The following is a 21,552-nucleotide window of genomic DNA, read 5'->3' on the forward strand; positions in this document are numbered from 1 at the left end:
TATTGGCCTACAACACCACAACCACGAGTGCGATAATAATAATAATAATAATAATAATAATCTTTATTTATAGAGCGCTTTTCTAAACTTAGTTTCAAAGTGCTTTACATATGAAATAATAAACAGAACAAAAAAAATAACACAAAAATGAAGTGACTAAAAACAATACAAATAATACCATAACAACATTGGCAAGAATAAAGAAAAAATAAAAGTTTTTTTTTTTTTTTTTTTTGAATGAACAACAGAAAAAACTGCAGTAATCAAAACACTACACAAGGCAAAACAAAACAAAACCAAACCAAGACATAAACAAAAATTAAACTTAAATAAACTCCTTAAAAGCTTTACGGTACAGGTGAGTTTTAAGGAGGGACTTAAAAGATGGAACAGTATCAGCTAACCTTATTTGCTCAGGCAGTGCATTCCAAAGCTTTGGGGCTAACACAGAAAAAGATCTGTCCCCTTTAGTTGCAAGCCGTGACTCAGGAATGGTCAATAAACCTTTGCCAGCAGACCTTAATGCTCGTGTAGGGCTATAGGGCACTAGCATATCAAAAATGTAACCAGGGGAAAGGCCATGAAGAGCTTTAAATGTAACAAGCAACAATTTAAAATCAATTCTCCAGCATATTGGGAGCCAGTGAAGTGATGCTAGAACAGGAGTGATGTGTTCATACCGACTAGTTTTATTTAGGAGCCTGGCAGCAGAGTTTTGGACTATTTGAAGCCTGTGTAAGGACTTTTGAGTGAGGCATGTGAAAAGACTGTTACAATAATCCAGGCGTGAGGAGATAAAAGCATGTATGATGGTTTCTGCGTCTCTGAAAGATAAGATATGTCTTATTTTGGAGATATTCCTAAGTTGGTAAAAACAAGATTGCACAAGTTTTCTAACATGATGTTCAAAATTTAGATTGCCATCAAACCAGATGCCAAGATTTTTTGCAACAGGCTTGATAATGCTTTTATACAACAATTCCATTGCCAACAAAAAAAGATACCCGAGTGCATTTTTAGGAAGGATAATTATTATTTGCCATCGTTTTATTTAGCCCAGTTCCTCTGCCATGCAAAGTAGGCCTAGCTCAGAACGCTTGTGGTTGCTATGCAACTGCTAAGTCAAAGAACATGGAATGCCATCTCTGGTTAAATCAAAGCGAAGAATCAACGTCGCGGAGTGATCATTAGCTGTGAAGAGTCACCAGTGTGGTGATATCGGTTAATATCACCACTGATAGAACGAGTCTTGTCCAATCAGATATTACTGATATTACTCGTCCAACCAATATAACTGCACAGCCCAGTGAAACTGCTCCCTAACATGTAGTCTGACCTTCATTCATGGACTTCAAGCATGGCATTTAATACAGTGGAAGTCCTAGATAGTCTGAGCTTGTTGTTTTAGAGACATAATATGAATCTCAATCTGTGCCTGTGCATTCATTTTTCTCCACAGGAGAAACAGCCGACTTGTCTAGAGAGGTACACGCAACTTACTTCAGCAGCCCTCAAAAGGAAGTCATTCACTGAAGGTTCTTTGGCCCCAGCCTCCAAACAAACCAATTCTTTTTTTATTTTTTGATTAATCACCTGGATTAATCATGAATTTTGACAGCACTAATGTATACTGTATATAGACAACCATACAAGGGAAATAGCCACTAAGCCTGCCCTGGGTACACCAATTTTCTTGTCCAGTTTTGTTATCTTACATCCATTGTCCTCACAAATTCCTGCAGCTATAAGCTTGGATGTACATTTACATTCTAATAAAGGTTATTGATAACGTGCCTCTAAAGTTTGACTTTTTGCACCATTAACACTTATAAGTAACTAGTCATATCTTCCATTCCATGAAACACATGTGTATGCTCAGTATTACACATATAGGCCTATGGTTCTTTAATGTATCTGCATTGTTACTAGAATGTGTTTCATATTCAATGGGCATATATGCGGCTGAAACAGGTAGCTAGTGCATCCCAAATTTTAAACATTAACATTTTAGATCATTATAGTCACTAAGGCCTTTAGAAAATGTTTTTTTGGGGAAGTGGGGCAGTGTACTATCTGCCCCTGTGGCGCGGCCTAAACTTTTGTCCTTAATGGCATTTTTTCCCTTATATTACTTTTACACTATATTATTACTATATATTACTTTTACACTTTAAGTAGTTTTAAAACCAGTACTTTTATACTTTTACTTAAGTACAAAGTCTGAGTTGATACTTCCACTTCTACAAAAGTTTACATTGACAGATACTTTTGAATAAAATTGAATAAAATGCCCCCAAATGCATGCCAACTGCATGCATTTGAGGACAAGTGACCCCACATCATACCACTTCAAAGCCTTGGAGAGCCAGGGATTCAACACGGAGAGGAGTCCCCTCATCCAGTTGGTGCTAAGGCTCCAGCGGGAAGCAAGTGGCGGAACCGCATCAGGACACTGGCACCCCTCTTGGGGGAATATGTACCAAACAAATGATCAACACTCACCTACTGGACAGAAACAACAGAAAAACAAAATAGTAAGACACCAATTTAAGAAAAACCATGACAAGATACAGGCTCAGCAATCACATTAATAAATCAAAACTAGACCCCCCCCCCTCCCCCAGCATCAGTATTCCACTGATTTATAGCAGAGACACTTAAAGGACTTTGTTTATAGCTATAAAGTAGATTTTGCATGTTGCAGTATTTTGCACGTCTTTTTACATGAGACAAATTTCAAATGCAATAGCCTATGAAACATATTGAATAATCATTGAATAATCATTGCATTTAGCCATTAATTTCCCATGTATCTACAATTTGAGAGGTTACATTTCAGTGTGTTACACAGTTTTTTAATATGTTGTTAGAGCTAAGAGTTGGATATAAAATATAACCAATGAGAACAATAATTTATTAAGCTAATCACCACACGTGTACCTACGTGTAGGATAACGTTATTGTTGGGTAGGCTAACCTACTTACACCTATGTCATTTTACTTTGAATTGGGCTAAACATCACCCTTTCCAGCATTTTCACATGTGATAAAGTCTGTTGACCAATAAATATTATTTTGATCGACATAAAAAACAAACTATTATTAAATTTGAGGGACGAGAAAAAACGATGTTTCCTACCTTTCTGCCTTTCTGCATATGGCTATGTGTAGCGTCATGAGCCAATCACGATGTGTTTGACATAAACGTAGACGCGCAAAATCCACGTTACTTCCGCGTTTTGGCTGTGGTTGATGCCCAACCACCAGGACTGCGTGATACCTAATTTGACCGTAACAAGATCAGGCCCTATCTAAATGAATGGGGAGAGAGCTGGATGTCCATGTTCAGAGGTGTAAGGGACATAAAAATCACATGTTTGAAATCAGGATGAAAATCAGACTAAAATCGCTGAAAAGGTTTGGTGGTTTTGTATCTTGGACTGCGCATGCGTGACCGCCAAGGATCGGCAAAATGATTGGAGCAACGGCACTGGAAGAGGCGGGACATGTGCAAACCGGTGTAAACACCCGCCATTTTTGCATTACGAATTTACCCCATGCATTTCAATGGGCAATTTTTCCAGTGCAGTGTCTCCTCATATATAAGTGTCTCTGGTTTAACTAGTTACGGCATCCTCATACCCCTAGGATTTAACATTCACCCGTAACAGGCTCCCAGAATCCTGCAATCTGATTGGCTGTTGGAACCCTGCAGTCTGATTGGTTCAAGGCTAATCCAGAGTTAGCCTTAAGCTAGTTTACAGTAGTCCCACAGAAAGCACAGATACAAATACAACATCAATTTGATACAATTTGGTTGGCTGTTGGAATCCTGCAATATGATTGGCTCCCAGAATACTGCAATCTGATTTGATGTGAGAATCCTGCAATCTGATTGGCTGTTGGAATCCTGCAATCTGATTGGCTCCCAGACAATCTGACAGTTTAAAAATGTTGAAGTTATCCGTTTTAGGCTGTTGAAAGTGGTTAAGAATGGTTAAAAAGTGCACTGGTAATTTCCTCAAAATTACATTTTCAAGTTATTTATTATTATAATTGCTATTCATGTCACTTTATTATTTTATGGAATTATTTATGATCTCTGACTCTCAATGTCTCTGACATTGTCAATGCGCACCTAGAACACTTTATATTGCAGTACTATGTTGTGTTGTTGATCATAGGATGATGATCCATTTAGTTGGTTTTGGACTAACTTGGTACCATCACTGCGCTAAAAAGTGTTGGAAATTGATGTCAAAGGGCATAGATATAAATGGGAAAAATAGATTTATAACCAGACAATTGATAACATTCACTGTTTTACAGTCTTCTGCTCTTGATCTCCTGTGATCCTCTGCCCCTGCCTCTCATCTCCTATCTGAGCTTGGATCCTCTCCTCTTATCCCCTCCTCTTCAGCTCAATCACTTTGTGTATCCATCTCATTTTGACGGAGGTGGCGTTTCGAGGCTTTTGCACTCTTCATATTACTGGAATAAGAGCAGAGTCTTGTGGGTGTGGGGGGGTGGGGACTGTGGGAGGAACTAGAAAGGACTTCACTAGAAAAGACTTCCCTAGAAAGGCCATGCCAGATGGTCTGTTAAGACTGAGACGCTCCTCTGTCCATTAAGACAATTGCACTGGTAGTTCTTTGGTACAAGTCAGGTACTGAGCAATGCCTAGCCCTAGAGAGTACTGTAAATGGATATGATGTATCTATAGGCCAACCAGGCATCTGAGCGCTTGTGTTATATATTGTCACTCTAAGGACTTCATCCATTTTTTGGCTGCCTGGAAAAGCAATCCAGTGCTCAAGTCTGTTTAATGAAATGCCATGATCGAAGGCCACGTTAAAGGAACACTTCACCGTTTTTTCATGTTAAAGAGACCCTATGCAACTTTTTCATAGTCATAAAATCGCTTAGAAATCGTTGTTTTGCTTGACTGACCAGTTTTATCGAAAACAGTCACATTTCCTCCCGCCCCTAGTGTCCCTCTCCGCTATTACAACCTTACAACTTTCTGATAAACGATCGTCTGCTGTTTACATCTGGAAGTCAGAGACGCGAAAGGAACAAGAAGAACCACGCTTGCGATTTATATATTTATATATAGCCTATATATGTATAAATATACACGCTAAAGCTGTCGGGGAAGCTCTGCAGAGAAATATGCAAGCATAAAATGAGCGAAAACGAAAAACGAAACCGAAACCAGAGATGAAATCGCCAATCCTGCATTATTTCTCTTTAAACTACGTTATTTCCCTAATTAAGACGAGTTGATACATACCTCTCACGTTTCAATGCGTGCACTCACTGGCTCTGATAGCACTTAGCTAGCCCAATGCATTCATTGGGATCCAAACAGAGATGAAGTTAGAAGCGTCCAAACACCTCCATGTTTTCCCTATTAAAATACAGTTACACGAGTAGTCACACGACCAAGTATGGTGAGACAAAATAAAACGTGGTGCATTTCTAAGCAGGTAAGAGAGATAACTATATTGTGTGCCGTAGTAATATCCTCACTCTTGCACTTTCAGTTTCACTTCGGAGTGAGGATATTACTGCGCAGAGTCTAAGTGCTCCCCAATATTATTCTGCCACACAATATAGTTATCCCTTTTACCTGCTTAGAAATGCACCACGTTTTATTTTGTCTCACCATACTTGGTCGTGTGACTACTCGTGTAATTGTATTTTAATAGGGAAAACATGGAGGTGTTTGGTCACTTCTAACTTCATCTCTGTTTGGATCCTAATGAATGCATTGGACTAGCTAAGTGCTATCAAAGTTGCGCTGCGCACCAGAGCCAGTGAGTGCACACATTGAAACGTGAGAGGTATGTATCAACTCGTCTTAATTAAGCGGCGAAGTGTTCCTTTAAGGTCCAATTGTACTAAAATTTAAGTTTTCACTTCATCTGTATTAAAAACATATGTAATTTAAAACCTTAATAAGGGCTGTTTCAGTGCTATGATTTGCAGAAACCTGACTGAAAGCGGTCAGTGAGATGTTAAAATGGCAACTAGCTGATTAAAAACTATGTTTCCAATATATAATAAAAAATCACTATTTAAATTACTATTTGAAATTACAATAAAATGATCACTATTTGAAATTACTGTATCTTGCCAATAAATGGCAGATAGGATATAGGCCTATAACTGACTAAAATGGAAGGATCCAATAGGGAAAAAACAAAAGCCACTGAAGTTTTCTTAAAATAGACATGTCTGAAAAAACCTAGCTGAGCCTATTGTACTAATGATCAATTAGGAGGCCTAGTGAAACCATCAAAGGACTCGCCAGGTGAATTCAGGTTGTTTGTCTCAGTAGATTATGGTGTCTACTGTACCTTTAGTTGATTTTCGTGTAAACATCAGAAACATAAGAATTGTTATTGAAATTATTATCAAGATTTGTTTTTCACTAGAAAGATGCTATATGCAGATCCCATTGGCCTGGTGGAAGCTGGTCTGGTCTGATTTCATGGCTGTCAAACCAAAACACTAGCTCCACAGTGGCTCCATCCATACAATATTTGAGTGGCATCATCAAGATGTTGATGAGGCAACAAGGCAACCAGGCCCAGGGGCAACAAGGCAACAAGGCCCAGGGGCAACAAGTAAACTTAGGTCCCGGAGCTCAGCCAGTGTAATCCTCTTGTAATAGGTTTAATGCAGCTGTCAGAGGTAGCAGCCTAAGTCTGCCTCAACCTTTATCTCCCAGGCTTTCGTCATCCCTTAAATATCCGCTTCTGGTCTTGGGAACTTATGATTGCCTCAGTAGTTATCACAGGTAGGTCCAGCAAGTGAACGGTCAGCAAGTGATCCAGCCAGCCTTGTGTACTGCAACTTGTCTGGACTAGAGGTCTTCAAAGGAAGATCAGACTTTTGAGACAGTGAAGAAGATTCAGCCTTGGTGGGACCTGAGTGGACTTTTTTTCCTTCCGATAGCAGGCTTCACCAAAGGGTGCGCCAACCCCACATCCACAGTGACAAGATGGGAAACTCAAAAAGCAGCGCCATGTCGAAGGAGATCCTGGAGGATCTGAAGCTAAACACCAAATTCTCAGAGAACGAACTGGCCCAATGGTACGAGAACTTCCAGAAGACATGCCCCACCGGACGCATCAGCCCAGACGAGTTCGAGGCCATCTATGCAAAATTTTTCCCTGACAGTGACGCAAAGACATACGCTCAGCATGTCTTCCGCTCCTTTGACACCAACGATGATGGCACGCTGGATTTCAAGGAGTATATCATTGCCCTACATATGACCTCAAGTGGAAAGACACAGCGGAAACTAGAGTGGGCTTTCTCGCTGTTCGATGTAGACAAGAATGGCTATATCACAAAGTCGGAAGTGGGAGAGATCTGCCAAGTGAGTTTCAGCAGGGTTACGTGGTGGGATGCTTTGAAATGAAATGACACTTGATGCAGTGGGTGTAACTTGAATACGTTGAAGATGTTCTAGGTCGCGCATAGCCACTTAGAGTAATTCAGAGAATTATGGGGCTAAGATCTTTTCGAGCAGATGTTAATGTAGGTCATCATCTTTGCAACGGATTAAATTTGTTTCTCACTCTGAGGAATCAGACGACAGAAAGCAGTTCCTTTCTATTTTCAATCAAAATAAGACACAACCTGTTTTTTTTTAAAGGAAATGTATTTACAGCACACCTCCTAGGCAGTAATCTACAGAGTGAAACCAATTGACTCTGAAGCTATGTTTAGGCCTACTCAAACCATGTGATCAGTAATAGTAATGCTGATCACTGGGTTTTGTTTTGGGTCAAGTGATTTATTTGCAGAGGTATATAGATAGAATTAGGAAGTGGAAGCTTGGTACTTTGTTGTCTTTTTGATGATTTATTGTTGATCCTTTGTTTTCTTTTTAACCTTCTCCAGTGAAATTGCATTGTTTCAATGATTGTAACAAGGAATTGAGTAGGCAAGATTAAGGGCCAGACCCTGGTCTAGTGTTTTATGACTCATTATGAGTTATTCATCTCCTATTTTCAAGGATCTTGAAAGCATCACACATCAGCAACACACTGATATAGCACCATGACATCTAAAATCTCCTGGAAATTGAGTAAAACTAGGTTGCTTTTGGCCAGTGAATTACAATGTAATGTGCAAAAGCATTCCAACCGATCTATTGCTATCATAAGAATTGGAGTCCAGTGTTTGGAGTGTTGTTTGTTGTTGGAAACAACATGCAAAAACATCACTTTGGGGCTTCTAAGAATAACAAAAGCTGTTATCAGTAAAGGATCATAATAAGGGCCAGGGTAAACATTGAGCTTCTAGCATGAATGTTAACATTCTTAAGGATAGGATACACGTGTTTGGTCAGTTGTGATATAGGCCACACTTCCTTCCCACCAGAGATATTCCTCTCCATGGCCCAGTGTTTAGACTCATATACCACAACTATATGTGCAGAGAAGACTCCAGCACTTTCCATAAGAATTGTGCGATAGGAGGAGAGAGATAGTAATAGACCCTGCCCTGCCACATATCAGAGCTTAGCAGAAGACCACAGCACCAGAGAGCAGCTTGTTCTTTGGCCTGCGGCTTGGCCCTGGCCCTAATCTACCCTAATCTGTCTTTAAGCGCCTGAGTCAAGTGCTCCTTTCCAAGCTGCTGCTCACTTCAAGAGCGTCGGCCTGGTTCCTTATCTGATTCCTTACTCCATAATTACATTCAGACAGCCACCCTAAGACAGTGTCTGAAGAGTTATTTGTTACTTTGTTATTCGGTTTCAGAAAGGAGTCTCTTGTGTTCTGCTTAGCCTACTCTAAAATGTCCTTAGATATTCTCAGATGTGAGAGTGACTGAAATCAAGATTAAACTTTTACAGCAGCCTCAGTTTTAAACACACGTTTCTGTAACGGTGACTGTGGCTTTTCACCTCATGCTCGACAAACAATTTTTGTATGCTTAACAAATGTCTAGGAGTAGAGTGTGATATTCTTCAACAGGCAAAATTAACTAGAACCAGTTTCAATTCTTTCTTCAACAAATATCGCTTGTTTTTACAGAGTGGAATTTATGGACCTAGTTTGTTCCATAAAGACATCAATTGCTCTGAGAGTTGATTACTTAGCTATACAGAGTGATGTTTTCTGTTGGATACTTTGTAACGGAGAAACTCCTGTTCCATCCCCAATATGATTAGGATTCACAGGGTTTCATTATTTTAAAATCCCAATGCTTACAGAAAAATAATGCCTAACTGATAGTGCTGAAACATGTTGGGGCAGCAAAGCTACTGGCATGTAGAAGAGTTAGCATCCCAGCAGGTTACCCTTTGATCATTTGCATGTATTATATTCTTAAAAGGTTCATGTCTCGGTTGCTAAACAAATACAGATCTCCTCGAGTCAACCAGTGTGTGGGGGGCACAAGATTTGCATAGAAATTGAGCTTCCACTAGCCTGGCTAGCACCTACCACTTCTCAAATGAATCACCGTGCAAGGCAAGATGGGAACACCCAGGCTAAGCTTCCACCTCTGCCTGTATGTGCAAATATCACTCCAATGTTTCGGGGTAACACTTTTCTGGCAAACATAACACGTGCTATTGTGTGTATCCTTAGTGAGAGCTTTGGTACACAGAAATGTGGTGGTGTGTGATGACCCATATTAGGTTATTCTGGTAGAAGTGTGATGAGCACCACTGTTTTAGTGGTGGGCCATTTTTCAGTTTGCACGGCTTGCACTGTGTCTCCAGCCAGTGTTACAAAGACACACAGGTTCAATTGGCACACTGCGCTATGCCTCATAGACAATGACCTCCTGGCCTCCCCCCTGTGGCCACACTTGTTTACTGCAAGGGCCATATCACAGCAGACACGTTCATCCAAAGTGTCTGCTAATGCTGCGTGTGTGTCTATGCGTAAACTGTCAGGGCCAGATGTGTTCCTGTTTGAGGAGGACGCTCATTTCAATGATCTGAACTGAAATAATTTAAATCATTCAAAAATATTTTATGATTTTCTTATAGGCCATCTTCAAGTTGATCCCCAAAGAAGAACAGGAAAAACTCCCAGCAGATGAGAACACCCCGGAGAAGAGAGCACTAAAGCTGTGGTCATATTTCAACAAGAAGGACAATGGTAAAGTCACTCCTCTTTCACCAAAGCACTATGGGAGTTTTTTTTTAGGGCCATGGCCGTTATGTGTCAAAGGTTTAGAAATATGGCATTTCTAAATGCCTGCCTGTTCTATAGTTACTAAGGACTTGCAAGCAGCAGATCATGGATGGTTAATAATGCATAGACAGTGTATATGTAGAATGTACAATTTGTATGAGAGCAAGCTAAGTTTGATGCTGCTCTGGATTTTTACTGCTCTGGAAAGCCAATCCAAATACATCTTTTCAGAATTTAAGAAACTATAATGTATTTGAATTGTCCTCATCTCTATCCAATAATTGTATGAGAAGGTAGTGTCTGTTAGTTGAATCAAACGTTAATACATTCCTTCTATTTGTCTTTTCCCTAGAACGCCTTGCGGAGGGTGAATTCATCCAAGGGGTGCTGGAGAATGAAAATGCATTACGTCTCATTCAATACGAACCCATGAAATGAACACCACCTTTTCTTCCTACCGTCCTTCCCTCTGTGGTTCAGACATGCCATCACTTCCGCCAGCTTCTGCTTTTGCGTGCGTGTGTTCTCTCCCTCTCTCCAAACTCTTCTCATTGTGTCCCTTTGTTTTGCTGTGACAGATTTATCATCAGCTATGCACAAGAGCCAAACCCTAGACAGTCATTGCTTTTTACATAAGTGCTGGTGTCATAGGCAACATATTCACAGAGCATAATAGGTATGAACCAAATAAAATGCAGTTGTGCTCGATGCTGTTCCACTAAAGTCATGTCAGGATGTTTTACATTCACTGTTTAAGGACAAGCCTGCTACACTTCAAGATATTGTCATATACAGTTGGAAACTATGTAATTTGAGGGTCAGTAATACCTGGTGTGTAAATTTTAATGTCTAATGAAATGTTAAGATAATGTTAGGTAAATTGTTAAAAGTTAAGCCACAGAACAGTTTCATTATAATTAAAGCTAAATACCAAAGCTTGGATCGGCTGATTAGGTCTCTTGTGATATCAATGCAAACCCATACAGGCCTTTTCTGCAACTCATGATAAAGGGTCAGACTTTATCCTTTATCCTACTAAAAGACAACAATGTCAATACAGATGTCCTGAGATCAGCCATTAGAATGATGAAATGTTAGCTAAGGATATAGTATTTTTATTTTTCCAGAAACTTTGTTTTTTGAGACAATAGGCTTTACAACCTATAATAAAGTTTTCCGATAAATAAACTGTCAGTTCATCTCACTTTTTTTCTGGTCGAGTGCTCAGAGAGAGTGAACAAATAGTTGACAGATTGACCTACAGACAGTTTAATACATTTCTGTTTACAGAATGGGCAGAGGTAATGAATGCCTGTAGCAATATTTACAGTTAATCCAGGATTATCAGTGCATGCCATGTTAAAGTTAAATAATCTATCGGGTTTGGTGTGTGTGTGTGTGTGTGTGTGTGTGTGTGTGTGTGTGTGTGTGTGTGTGTGTGTGTGTGTGTGTGTGTGTGTGTGTGTGTGTGTGTGTGTGTGTGTGTGTGTGTGTGTGTGTGTGTGTGTGTGTGTGTGTGTGTGTGTGTGTGTGTGTGTGTGTGTAATATAAGTAATGTGCTTACAATTATCTACAGTAGAGGTCTGCTTTCTGTGAGAGTGTGTGTGTGTGTGTGTGTGTGTGTGTGTTGGTGGGGGTTAGGTCACCTCAGGCATTTCGTAACCTCATGTTTATGGTGTCTCCATCTCCTCTCTTCTCTTGATTCTACATCCAACTCCGGATTACAGACATAATCTTGTGTTCAACATCAGAGAACAGACTTACAAAAAATCTCCTGTTTTCACCCCCCCCCCCCTCTCTCTCTCTCTCTCTCTCTCTCTCTCTGTCTCTCTCTCTTTCCACTAATCTCTGTCAGTGCATGTGTTATTCTTCCTGTCAGGTGGTAAGTCCACTCTCACCATTGTCCACTCAGTACATGACAAGGAGCCAGGGAAATATCCCACGGGCCAACCACTGGACATAGAGGCCAACACGAAGGAGAGGGTCCACAGAGGCTCCAAAGAGAGAAACATGTCCTGTTACTCCACTAGCAATTAGAGGAGCACACAAGCAAAAACACACAAAATATCAATGCAAAGCCAAGCGCAGCCGCAGTCAAATGCTTGACCTGCAAATGAAATTATTTCAGAGTATACACCAGGCCTTTTGCAGGCACCTCTTTTGAAATAAAAGCAATTTAGGCATGTCTGGAAGTAAACACAAACTCCTTAATTTTACAAACAATGCATAACATCTTATGTCAACCTTTGCTGAGATTTCTTTTTCTTATATTAGGCTAGCCTATTACATTACACATGTCCTTTCCAGCAGTCAGTCATGTCACAACATGTCCAACAGTGAACAGTCCACGATATCTTGGACTCCACAGCCACCCGAGTCAATTGATATTTCAGGTGAGCATCTGTTCCAAGCACCAAGCACCTGGCCAAATCATCAGCCCCTTACAATGTTCCAAAAAACACTTTCTCTTGTTTTCCTAACAAGGTGAGTCTGTTCGCTCTCTCTCCATGGCCTCCTCCATCTCATCCATTTCTCTCTCGCAGTCCTCACATCCGTCCGGGCCACAGCCGCCCACCAGGACCAGGGTGGGCACCTCCCCGTCCTCCTCCCCCACCACTCCCATGGTGCCGTCGGGCGACCACATGGTGTCCATGATGCCGTCGGGGCACTGCAGCAGGCTGCTGACGGAGTAGAGGGCGCCCCCGGGCACCACCTCGTCGTAGGAGGGCGCGTGGCTGGCGGCGCGCGCCTCCTCCAGACGCAGCCTCTGCCGGTGCTTCAGCTCGATGATGGTCTTGGTGTAGGAGTTGAGCGTGAAGACGGCGGCGCCCATGCAGCAGCTGAAGGACACCCAGGCCAGCCTGAGGAGGGCAGAGGAGGAGAGGAGGACCGGGAGTGAGCGAGGAAGGAGCTCCACCCATACCCGTAATTTCCCGACTATTATCCGCGGCTTATACATTGATTTTGCTAAATTTACTCAGCTATGAGGTTAATACAGGGGGCCAGTTAATATGGTGTTAATATGGTTTCGTTTCTTTTAACTTGCATAAAACACTGTCCTGCGGCTTATACACAATGCAGCTTATATGCGGGACATTACTGTATAGAGCCACTTTAAGTCTGAACCAAAAGTATTCTGAGACTGCTACTCACCCAACTGATGTTGGTGTGAAGTACCATACACATCATACTGTGCATGACCATTGTGAGAGAGAATGAGATGCAATATAATGGGGAATATGTAAGTATGGAAACTCACGCAAATGACCAGCCATAATCCCATTCCTGAGGCCTCCAGTCTTTAGGCCCCACAATCACAGTCATCTGGAACACGGTGGTGTACATCATATGAGCCATCATCCCCATCAGGCCTAAAAGGTTGTATGTGTGTGTGTGTGTGTGTGTAATAGACAAAGAAGTAAGGGAAGAAGTAAGATTGCATTACGTTGTTGTGACTTAATCATATGCATCCAAAGTCACAGTCCAAAGTCCAAACTTAGGTTCATGCTTCCAAAATGTGAATGAAGATGGAACATACAGTAGTTGCAGAGTTGCATTCTCTCAGAGAGGCTTTAATGACACTCACCAGACAGCACGGTACAGACAGCAGCAAAGGCGTTGATTTTGAGTGCGTGCATCTCCTTATGCGAACACAGCACCTCCAGCCACATCAGCAGGAAACCCATACCCAGCAGAGTGATGTACATGAACTCCGATATCAGGGACAACCACAGAACTCCTGCACAGAGGGAAGGGAATGTCAACAGTGCACTATACCGCAATTCTGGGAACAACACACACGACACATACAGACCACATTTCCCTACCATGGGTTTCTCCTGGTGTTAGTCCGAAGAAACTGCGGCACCTCTCACCTACAAAAGATCATTCCAGACATGTTGACAAAAAAATACATTGGCTGTTGATGCCAATTACAGAAGACCTGCAACTGATTTTCTCAATTTGCATTTGTCAGGGCAAGTTTTAACTCACCATCTGCATGTTTTTCACAGGACTCCCAGAATCCTGTGTGGAAGTAGCGAAACATGTACTTGTCCTCCCCGGTCTCCCAGATGTAGTGGACGGCATTGGCTAATTGCCTCTGGCGTATTTTGGCCAGCTCCTCCCTCCGCTTTGGTGACAACGTCCGATTGGATGGGCCTCTAGGGTCAGGCGTGGGAGACTCTGCAAAACACACGTTTAACACATGACCAAAATAGGGGTGAGCAAATACAGTACTTGAATTAAAAGATCATATTACACATCATTAATGCAATGCTTTTTTGAAATAGCTGCCATGTCTACAGCTAATTCTGTTAAACTGATTGTCACATCTGTTGTCATTTCACAGAACACAACCCTATTACATATCTTAGGCATACCAGAGAGCACTCAGAGAGCTAGCAACTTGATTTTCAGAACAGTAAGTGCCATACAAGGAATGGGTAAAATGCACATTACAATATGTAATCATGAAGTGATCTTAATACAAGTCAATTCATACAATTAAAAGTGCAGGTAGCTTTGGGTTTGAGTTTTGTGTGTGTGTGTAGGGATGGGGGCGGGGGTGGGGGGGCTACCGTACACTGATTTTTGAAGGATTTCTGAGAGTAACAAACATATGACAAGGGTCATCAAATCTACAATCACTTCCTAAAATGTCCTGCCAAAAGCTATAGTCCACAGACACTACCTTCACTCTTATGCAAGACTGCCAAAAGCTAGTCCACAGACACTACCTTCACTCTTACACAAGACTGCCAAAAGCTAGTCCACAGACTCGACCTCACTCTTATACAAGACTGCCAGGTGTGCTCCAGCTGTGTCTCTGTGTTTTGCGGGGAGAAATCCTAAACCTGACAAATCCTGCAGCGTGAAGGGATTAAAGCATGTGAGAGCTACGAGCGCTGTCAATCTCCTCAAGGCTTAAGGACATCTGCTGAGGAAATAAAGACCAGAGTAAAACCTTAAACCCCTGTCCTATACTGTAATATACTGAAGGGTTTTTTGTATAATTCATTAGTCCTATTGAGCTACTGGAAGCTACATCCTTATTCCATTATAAAGTACATTTTATCCCTGGCATGGTGAAATTAATCAACTCTAACTGATGTCTTCAACCTTATCTGACCTCCAGCTTGGGCATCACGCATGATTTATGACTGGCCCAGTCCCTGTGCTCTTTGCCCATGATTGGCTCTGGAGCACATCTGGCCACATCTGCACCACACCCAGGCCAGATCCTCCCAAGGATCAGCTGCTACCTGACTTATCTCCTCAACCGGAGGAGGGTGGACCTCATCATGACCTTACAGATGACCGTTTGTGTGGTGACCTCTGAGGATAAGGACCTCCTTATCCCACCACATTTTGATTACACAAAAAGTGGACCGGCCTTTAAGTTTGGTAGAGTGATATACATTGTCATTCTTTCAGTAAATGTTGCATGAGATTGACTCTGAATATTAGTGGTGGCCTTGAATGATCTGATTACAACTAATAAGAGAAACAAACAAAAAAGACTGACACCAAACTTTATGCCATGGTGGTCCTTTACCCGTAGTGTAGGGTTCACTGTTGTTCTGCCCGCAGTTCTTCATCTTGACCGGCGACAGGCAGAGAGGCTTGACCACCTTGTGCGTCCCCTCGCACCAGTAGGATGTGCAGAAGGCCAGCACAGACAGAGCCAGCGCCAGAGAGGTCAGCGACAGCGAGAGAAGGGACCGAGAGCGGCGGGACATGTGCTCTAACATGGTGGCAGCGGACCAGGGACAGGGAATACACCGGAAGTGACCAGGGTAGAGAATAGAGAGAAGGTACACACACACACAGTGAAGGGAGGTCAAAACTATGGAGTGAACACCAAAAACAAGAGAATGAGAAGAAAGATTAAAGAAGGTGGGAGGGGAATGAGTGCAAATGGATTAGGATATGGAAGTGATTTAAATGTGGTACAGTTGTATGGCGAGGCAGAGAGTTGGGGGGGAGGGGGAATAATGTATGCACAAGACGATGCAAAGTCCGGCGACTGGAGGGTAAACAGCAGATGGGTAGCACAAATGAACAAGGCGGATTTATCTTTGCCGAGGGTCAACCCAGGGGAGGCCTCCACAACCACAGGACATATGCCTCATGGGACTTCTATCTATGTTATCCTATTACGTATATCTGTAACAGACAGTTCAGCTGAGCCATGAACTAGTGCTCTACCAAGAATGCCCGTCCTGAAAAGACAATGACACAAAGTAGTCTGAGCTACCACCGTTACCATTGATGGTACAGCGCTAATGCACATCAGTGAGCAATTTGCTACGCAAGTTTAGCACGTGATCGTGGCTGGTTAGTGGATGCATTATTCTCGCTCATATTGTGCCTAAGGATATCCTGCTTCCTTGTTAACCTCTGCCACAGAGATAAGATACTTTATTTCCCTCATTAGGGGACATCATTGCATGACAAAGTATTGGATTGGAGCCACTGTCAGGCAAAGTCAGTCTGTCAGGCTATTTCCAAAGCCCTGCTTTGTTTATTTGTTTATCTAGCCTATGTCATACAGAGATAAGTAAATTATAGGAGTCTATCCACCTTAATGACTTCTTCTTCAGAAAACATTCTTTCCCTCACTTAAGATTCTGATGGAATTAAAGATACGAGTGGAGGGGGTGAGAGAGTGGGAAAAATATCAAAGGATTAGATTTTTGATGACATGATTGGTCAATCTCCCGATTTAAATCTAACTTTACATGTAATCCATATTAATCTGTTTTAATCTGTTTGTACTAGGTGTGTGTGTGTGTGTGTGTGTGTGTGTGTGTGTGTGTGTGTGTGTGTGAGTCTGGGCGGGAATGGAAGGGAAGTAAGGAAATAGCAATGGAAGGACAGGCTGCTTTCACCTTCAATATCTTCAGAGAATTCTGTACGGTGATAAAGATTGATGAACAAATTTGTCATTTCAAATCAAGAGAAACAATATTTTGTCTCAGTGCTGTATCTTTCACAGTCATAATGTAAGAGAAAATGTTGAAGATGGCAGAACGACTCAAAATTGGATTCAAAATTTCAGACTAGGATTTATGAGGATTAAAATGTTTAATAATGCATTTCTTAACTTTTTTTACACACAATTCTTTACATTTTACACACTAATTGTCATTACATCACCCATTGTGGGTACGGACAGTATCGTTGCATGTCATGTACTTTATGTGTTTCTTTAATCCATGCAGTTTTTTTTAACTATCAAGTAAAATTTGAAAATAAATTATTAAGATCAAAAGTAACAAGTAACATTTAAAATCTGTAACACCTACCTTTAGCATGCTCTGCTCAATAGTAAACAACTTGCTTTCCTTATACGTTACATCCTTAGACTGCACAATCACTGCAGCGACACTTTAAACAAAATTCTGCCCAAATCATCCTCCTGTATTGCTGCTGTGCTTCTTCGACAAAAACAACAGAGATGACCTTCACCTTTCTCACTGACTGAGACATTCCTTCACCGGCTCACTCACGCGTCTTGATTCAGGTCTTCCCTCATTTTTTTTTTTTAGCAATCCTCCCCCTTCGCCCAGCCCGGTCCTCCTTGGGAATTGGTGTTCGAGACCCACCCAGATTTCATGTAATCCCTGCAAGTCCATCTGTTGCTACACTTTCTCTTCAACATCCACCTCTTAAATTCTGTCCTTTGATGTTCCATTCTCACTTAACAGTTAACACATGCCTTTGTAGCTTTATGGAGCTTTGAACCCACTCAGGACAGAGTTATCATTCTGGGGCTGCATATTGTTCTTTCACATCCAATCATTTCCAAAAGAGCTTAAGTAATCTGAAGATGAATCCAAACATGATAACCGCGCTAAACGCAATGCTTCAACACAACAATTATGTGAGCTTTTCAGATTATGTCCCAATGAGGTTTTTTTTATTATCTGCATCAAAACCATGTCCCACCAAATTCACTGGTATTATGACCAAAGGATGAGAAACATGGAAAGATTTGTCTGAAACATTCATTTATTTACACTTTGTTATTTACAAAAAACCAACATATTGACAACATAAACAGTAAACACACAGATAAAAATGTGTTTGGTTTTGTGTGAGTAAGTGTGAGTGCGATCACATAAAAAATGTCATGATGAATCAGCCCCAGGCTTGGGATTTACAGTAGTGGAGAACCAACTTGCCATCACTGCTGAAACACTAGAAAAACAAAAACAAAGATTTACTTGTTAATTATTCAGGAATCACATTTCACAAACACTTCAGGCAGTTTTACAATGTCAGCTTGTTAAAAGAGAATTAAATGTCCAGTCCACTTACAAAAAAATTATAATTTTCTAAAATAATATCTAATGGTTTAAATCAAAATACCCAACTTTGATCATTTTCTCATCTGGTATGATATTAGTGCTTCCTCTCCTAACACACCTGACACCTTCTTTCAACATCCTTCTGCTGCTACCACTATGTGCATACAGAAAATGCTAAATACTGTATAAATAAAAGTGACTTGACATCTCCTTTGCCGACACTTTGACTAATACTTAAACTTCTGCATTCTCATCCACTAGTAGTAGTGTTGCTAAGGTCTGCTTTGCAATATAACTTGAAAGTCAATCGTCATTTTGTAGATAAAAGCATCTGCTAAATGAATAAATGTAAATTAGAAAAAATCAGACTCGTTCACTTGTAGCCCCCTCTTGAGGTTTACTGGTGTAACTACAGAATCCTTGATGCTTCCAGAAAACTATCTTTGCAAATGTGACTGCAAAGGAGGATGCCATGTTTATCTCTGGATAAATGGAACTCCCCACACTTTAAATAGCTTCATTTGTGACCGCTGATGTCCCCATGGGGTACCCATATCAGCTCCTTTGTGTCCACATTAGCATCTAACAGACCAGTCTGAAGAGCACTGTACGGAATAGCGATGCACCACTGATGCATACAGCCTCTGCAGTGCATACATGACCATCTCTGCACTGCCTTGACACCAGAGGGTTAATATTCTTATGATATGAAACTGCTGACAAAAGGGCCAGATATTAGCCGAGTACTCGACACTCCCCTCCTCTATTTTTCTTAGTTCTACAGAGTAAACCTCTAACGAATGACCACAAGGGCAGAGGGATAAAGTCACAGCATCCATCGACAACAAGGAGCATACTGGTTTATTACAAGCCAGTACCATTATGTCCTCTGTTATATCTATGTAAACTAGTCTGACCCAATGTCACTACACCTGGACACAAACATATCCACAACACTTCAGCTGGATTTTGGTTTTCAAGGATGTTCACTGAAAGGAGCTGAAAAATAGTTACCTAAGGCTGCTGAAAAGGCAAGTCAATGGTTATAGCGGAGGCGCTCACAGACTACTTGGGGTCATGCTGCAGTCTGAACTGACTCATATGAAATCTTGGTGCTAAGTTTCTGGAGGAATACTTCTTGATGCCCACATCAAGGGCTTTGCATTGTGTCTGGCTGCTACTGATCAGATCAGAAATGGCCACGGCAACAAAGAGGAATGACCGAAGATTTTGTTGACATTTGTTGGAGTCCGCTTGTATTTTGGTTATGCTGCTGATCGGACCATAACCAGCCACAACACCAAAGAGGAATGTCCAAAGAATTTGATGGTAGAGAACCCATTATGAGTGTGGAGCTTCTCTTCCAACCATGAGGGGTGGGCCCAGGACGCTAGACACCACTGTTGAGCCTTCTTGTTGTGCCTAATTCAATGACACACCTATCAAGGTGCCTGCTTGATAACATTCTTATGGAGGCTGCTCTGTTGGTGATGTTGTTTTGAGAGCACAGAGGTTGCCTTGATGGCGATTTTGTGACTTTGGGCCTTCAGGCTACTAGCAGATGTTGTATCATGACGGGCCTTTACGGATTGTGGGTGAAACATGTGGCATGTTTGTAATGGTCACCATTCAGGTGCGCATTGTGGTTGTATCCGGTGTCATATTGTGTAATGTTAAATAGGCTTGGTTGTCCACAGCACAAAGAATGTAACACCTTTCTTGAGCATTTCTGAAATTAAATCCCCTGACTAACAAAAACACTATGTAACTACTATGGCTTACATGTGGCTGGGAAATATATTTGGTAGGTTTTTCAATTACATATATACAAATATTCCAACAATGATTCTAACAATGATTGAACTTGATTGTTAGTAGCCTACAATTTAGCAGCCAACCACTTACCTCAAAAAGAATTCCAACTTCTTGGTCAGGTGATGGTGCAAAGGACTGATTGACATAAATAAACTAGGGAAGAGACATAAAAAAAAAACATCTTCCATTATTCCAGGTCAACTTTATACTATTTTTGAAAACAATTCACATGTTGACTAAAACACAGAGCAAAGAAATAAACTGAGCCTCCGGTAGGAACTAATAGAGAAATAGAAGTGTCTTACCAGTTGTTCACTAGGCTCAAGCTTTAGAAATCGTGAGATAAACTGTGAAAGGGACTGCACTGTTCTTCCTCGTTCAACAGACCACTTCTTGGTCTTCATAATGGGAGTGTCTCCAACAGCCTTCAGCAACACATCAACTGTGAAGAAAAGGCAAATATGGATGCTGCGAACCACATGAGGTGCACCCTTTCAGACAACTGCCAAGTGACATCAATACAAGCCATAAGACACCTGTTATAACGTTGATCTGTAGTAAAAAAAAAAAAAAAAAAGGGGAGAATAATGAGGAACAGATCAAAAACCGAACGTATGCTCTGATCACGACCGCATCGGAAAGGCATTGCATTCTAATTATATTAATCTAAAACCTAAAACATAAACAACATAAACATAAACAAAACAGAAACACAACAAATAACAAAGGCTTCCCCATGAATGAGAAGTGTACTCCTGTGTATCTGAGTGTGGTATTTTTTTAAATCATGATAACTTCGAATATTCATATGACAAAAACAAAGCAAATTGGTTCCACCCCTAACGATTTCTGGCATAATTATTGGACAATTCCTCGCTATCTATCCATTCATTCGCTCTCAGAAATGTTCGTCCAAATGAAATACGGAAGTAGAACACAGCTAGCTAGTTTGCAACATAGCTGGCCTGATTATGGTAGCTATTCAGCGAAAGAAATTCAATTTGTAAACGCTAATGTAAAGATAATTACTCTTTTTCTTTTCATCTGCAGGTCCGGAGTCCTCATTTGGAGGCTGCTGCGTAGATGGCTCTTCTTTTTGAGTTTCTGTTGGAGAGTCAGCATTATCTGACATCTTCGCAAAGGGATCTGCGTTAGTAGAGTGCAAATTTGACATTACGTCACGTCAAGAGTCTTCGGTTGTTGCATTCAGCTGGTTGAAAAATCTGTCAATCCAAACAACCCATGTGCTAATG

At 41.2% G+C, this 21,552-nt stretch overlaps 3 protein-coding genes across 4 annotated transcripts; 1 reads left to right on the forward strand and 2 right to left on the reverse strand.

Moving 5' to 3' along the window:
- The first annotated feature begins 7,009 nt into the window (after window positions 1–7,009).
- rcvrn2 (recoverin 2) lies at window positions 7,010–11,000 on the forward strand. The gene is made up of 3 exons (XM_062537824.1): window positions 7,010–7,390; window positions 10,022–10,133; window positions 10,522–11,000. Exons 1-3 carry the CDS (start codon window positions 7,010–7,012, stop codon window positions 10,605–10,607), a joined length of 579 nt encoding a protein of 192 aa, XP_062393808.1. The 3' UTR covers window positions 10,608–11,000.
- Window positions 11,001–12,356: 1,356 nt separating this feature from the next.
- Window positions 12,357–17,706, reverse strand: si:ch211-149k23.9 (germ cell-specific gene 1-like protein). 2 transcript variants are annotated; one of them, XM_062537823.1, is made up of 7 exons: window positions 17,480–17,706; window positions 15,727–15,915; window positions 14,163–14,354; window positions 13,997–14,044; window positions 13,756–13,908; window positions 13,429–13,540; window positions 12,357–13,030 (listed from the first exon to the last, which is right to left on the reverse strand). In XM_062537823.1, the coding sequence occupies exons 2-7, from the start codon at window positions 15,908–15,910 to the stop codon at window positions 12,646–12,648; spliced, it is 1,074 nt and encodes a 357-aa protein (XP_062393807.1). In that variant the 5' UTR covers window positions 15,911–15,915; window positions 17,480–17,706; the 3' UTR covers window positions 12,357–12,645. The 2 variants fall into 2 exon arrangements, with proteins under 2 accessions (XP_062393807.1, XP_062393806.1); XM_062537822.1 differs by lacking the exon at window positions 17,480–17,706 and having other exon boundaries at window positions 15,727–16,006.
- A 461-nt stretch (window positions 17,707–18,167) lies between these two features.
- On the reverse strand, window positions 18,168–21,476 carry atg12 (ATG12 autophagy related 12 homolog (S. cerevisiae)). The gene is made up of 4 exons (XM_062539414.1): window positions 21,329–21,476; window positions 20,605–20,741; window positions 20,390–20,452; window positions 18,168–18,374 (listed from the first exon to the last, which is right to left on the reverse strand). The coding sequence occupies exons 1-4, from the start codon at window positions 21,471–21,473 to the stop codon at window positions 18,315–18,317; spliced, it is 405 nt and encodes a 134-aa protein (XP_062395398.1). The 5' UTR covers window positions 21,474–21,476; the 3' UTR covers window positions 18,168–18,314.
- Between the last annotated feature and the right edge of the window lie 76 nt (window positions 21,477–21,552).

Source organism: Sardina pilchardus, chromosome 6, assembly GCF_963854185.1.
Source record: "Sardina pilchardus chromosome 6, fSarPil1.1, whole genome shotgun sequence".
Classification (NCBI taxonomy): domain Eukaryota; kingdom Metazoa; phylum Chordata; class Actinopteri; order Clupeiformes; family Clupeidae; genus Sardina; species Sardina pilchardus.

What these genes read in the sequence shown, in the direction of transcription:
- rcvrn2 (XM_062537824.1), top strand. Translation starts at nt 7,010, where the DNA reads ATGGGAAACTCAAAAAGCAGCGCCATGTCGAAGGAGATCCTGGAGGAT. An exon ending in AAGTGGGAGAGATCTGCCAA is followed by an intron (nt 7,391 to 10,021) that starts GTGAGTTTCAGC and finishes ATTTTCTTATAG; the next exon opens with GCCATCTTCAAGTTGATCCC. An exon ending in TTTCAACAAGAAGGACAATG is followed by an intron (nt 10,134 to 10,521) that starts GTAAAGTCACTC and finishes TCTTTTCCCTAG; the next exon opens with AACGCCTTGCGGAGGGTGAA.
- si:ch211-149k23.9 (XM_062537822.1), bottom strand. Translation starts at nt 15,922, where the DNA reads ATGTTAGAGCACATGTCCCGCCGCTCTCGGTCCCTTCTCTCGCTGTCG. An exon ending in CAGTGAACCCTACACTACGG is followed by an intron (nt 14,355 to 15,726) that starts GTAAAGGACCAC and finishes TGTGTTTTGCAG; the next exon opens with AGTCTCCCACGCCTGACCCT. An exon ending in TGTCTGTACCGTGCTGTCTG is followed by an intron (nt 13,541 to 13,755) that starts GTGAGTGTCATT and finishes ACAACCTTTTAG; the next exon opens with GCCTGATGGGGATGATGGCT.
- atg12 (XM_062539414.1), bottom strand. Translation starts at nt 21,473, where the DNA reads ATGTCAAATTTGCACTCTACTAACGCAGATCCCTTTGCGAAGATGTCA. An exon ending in TGCAGATGAAAAGAAAAAGA is followed by an intron (nt 20,742 to 21,328) that starts GTAATTATCTTT and finishes TTTTCTTCACAG; the next exon opens with TTGATGTGTTGCTGAAGGCT. An exon ending in AAGTTGGAATTCTTTTTGAG is followed by an intron (nt 18,375 to 20,389) that starts GTAAGTGGTTGG and finishes TTGTTTTTCTAG; the next exon opens with TGTTTCAGCAGTGATGGCAA.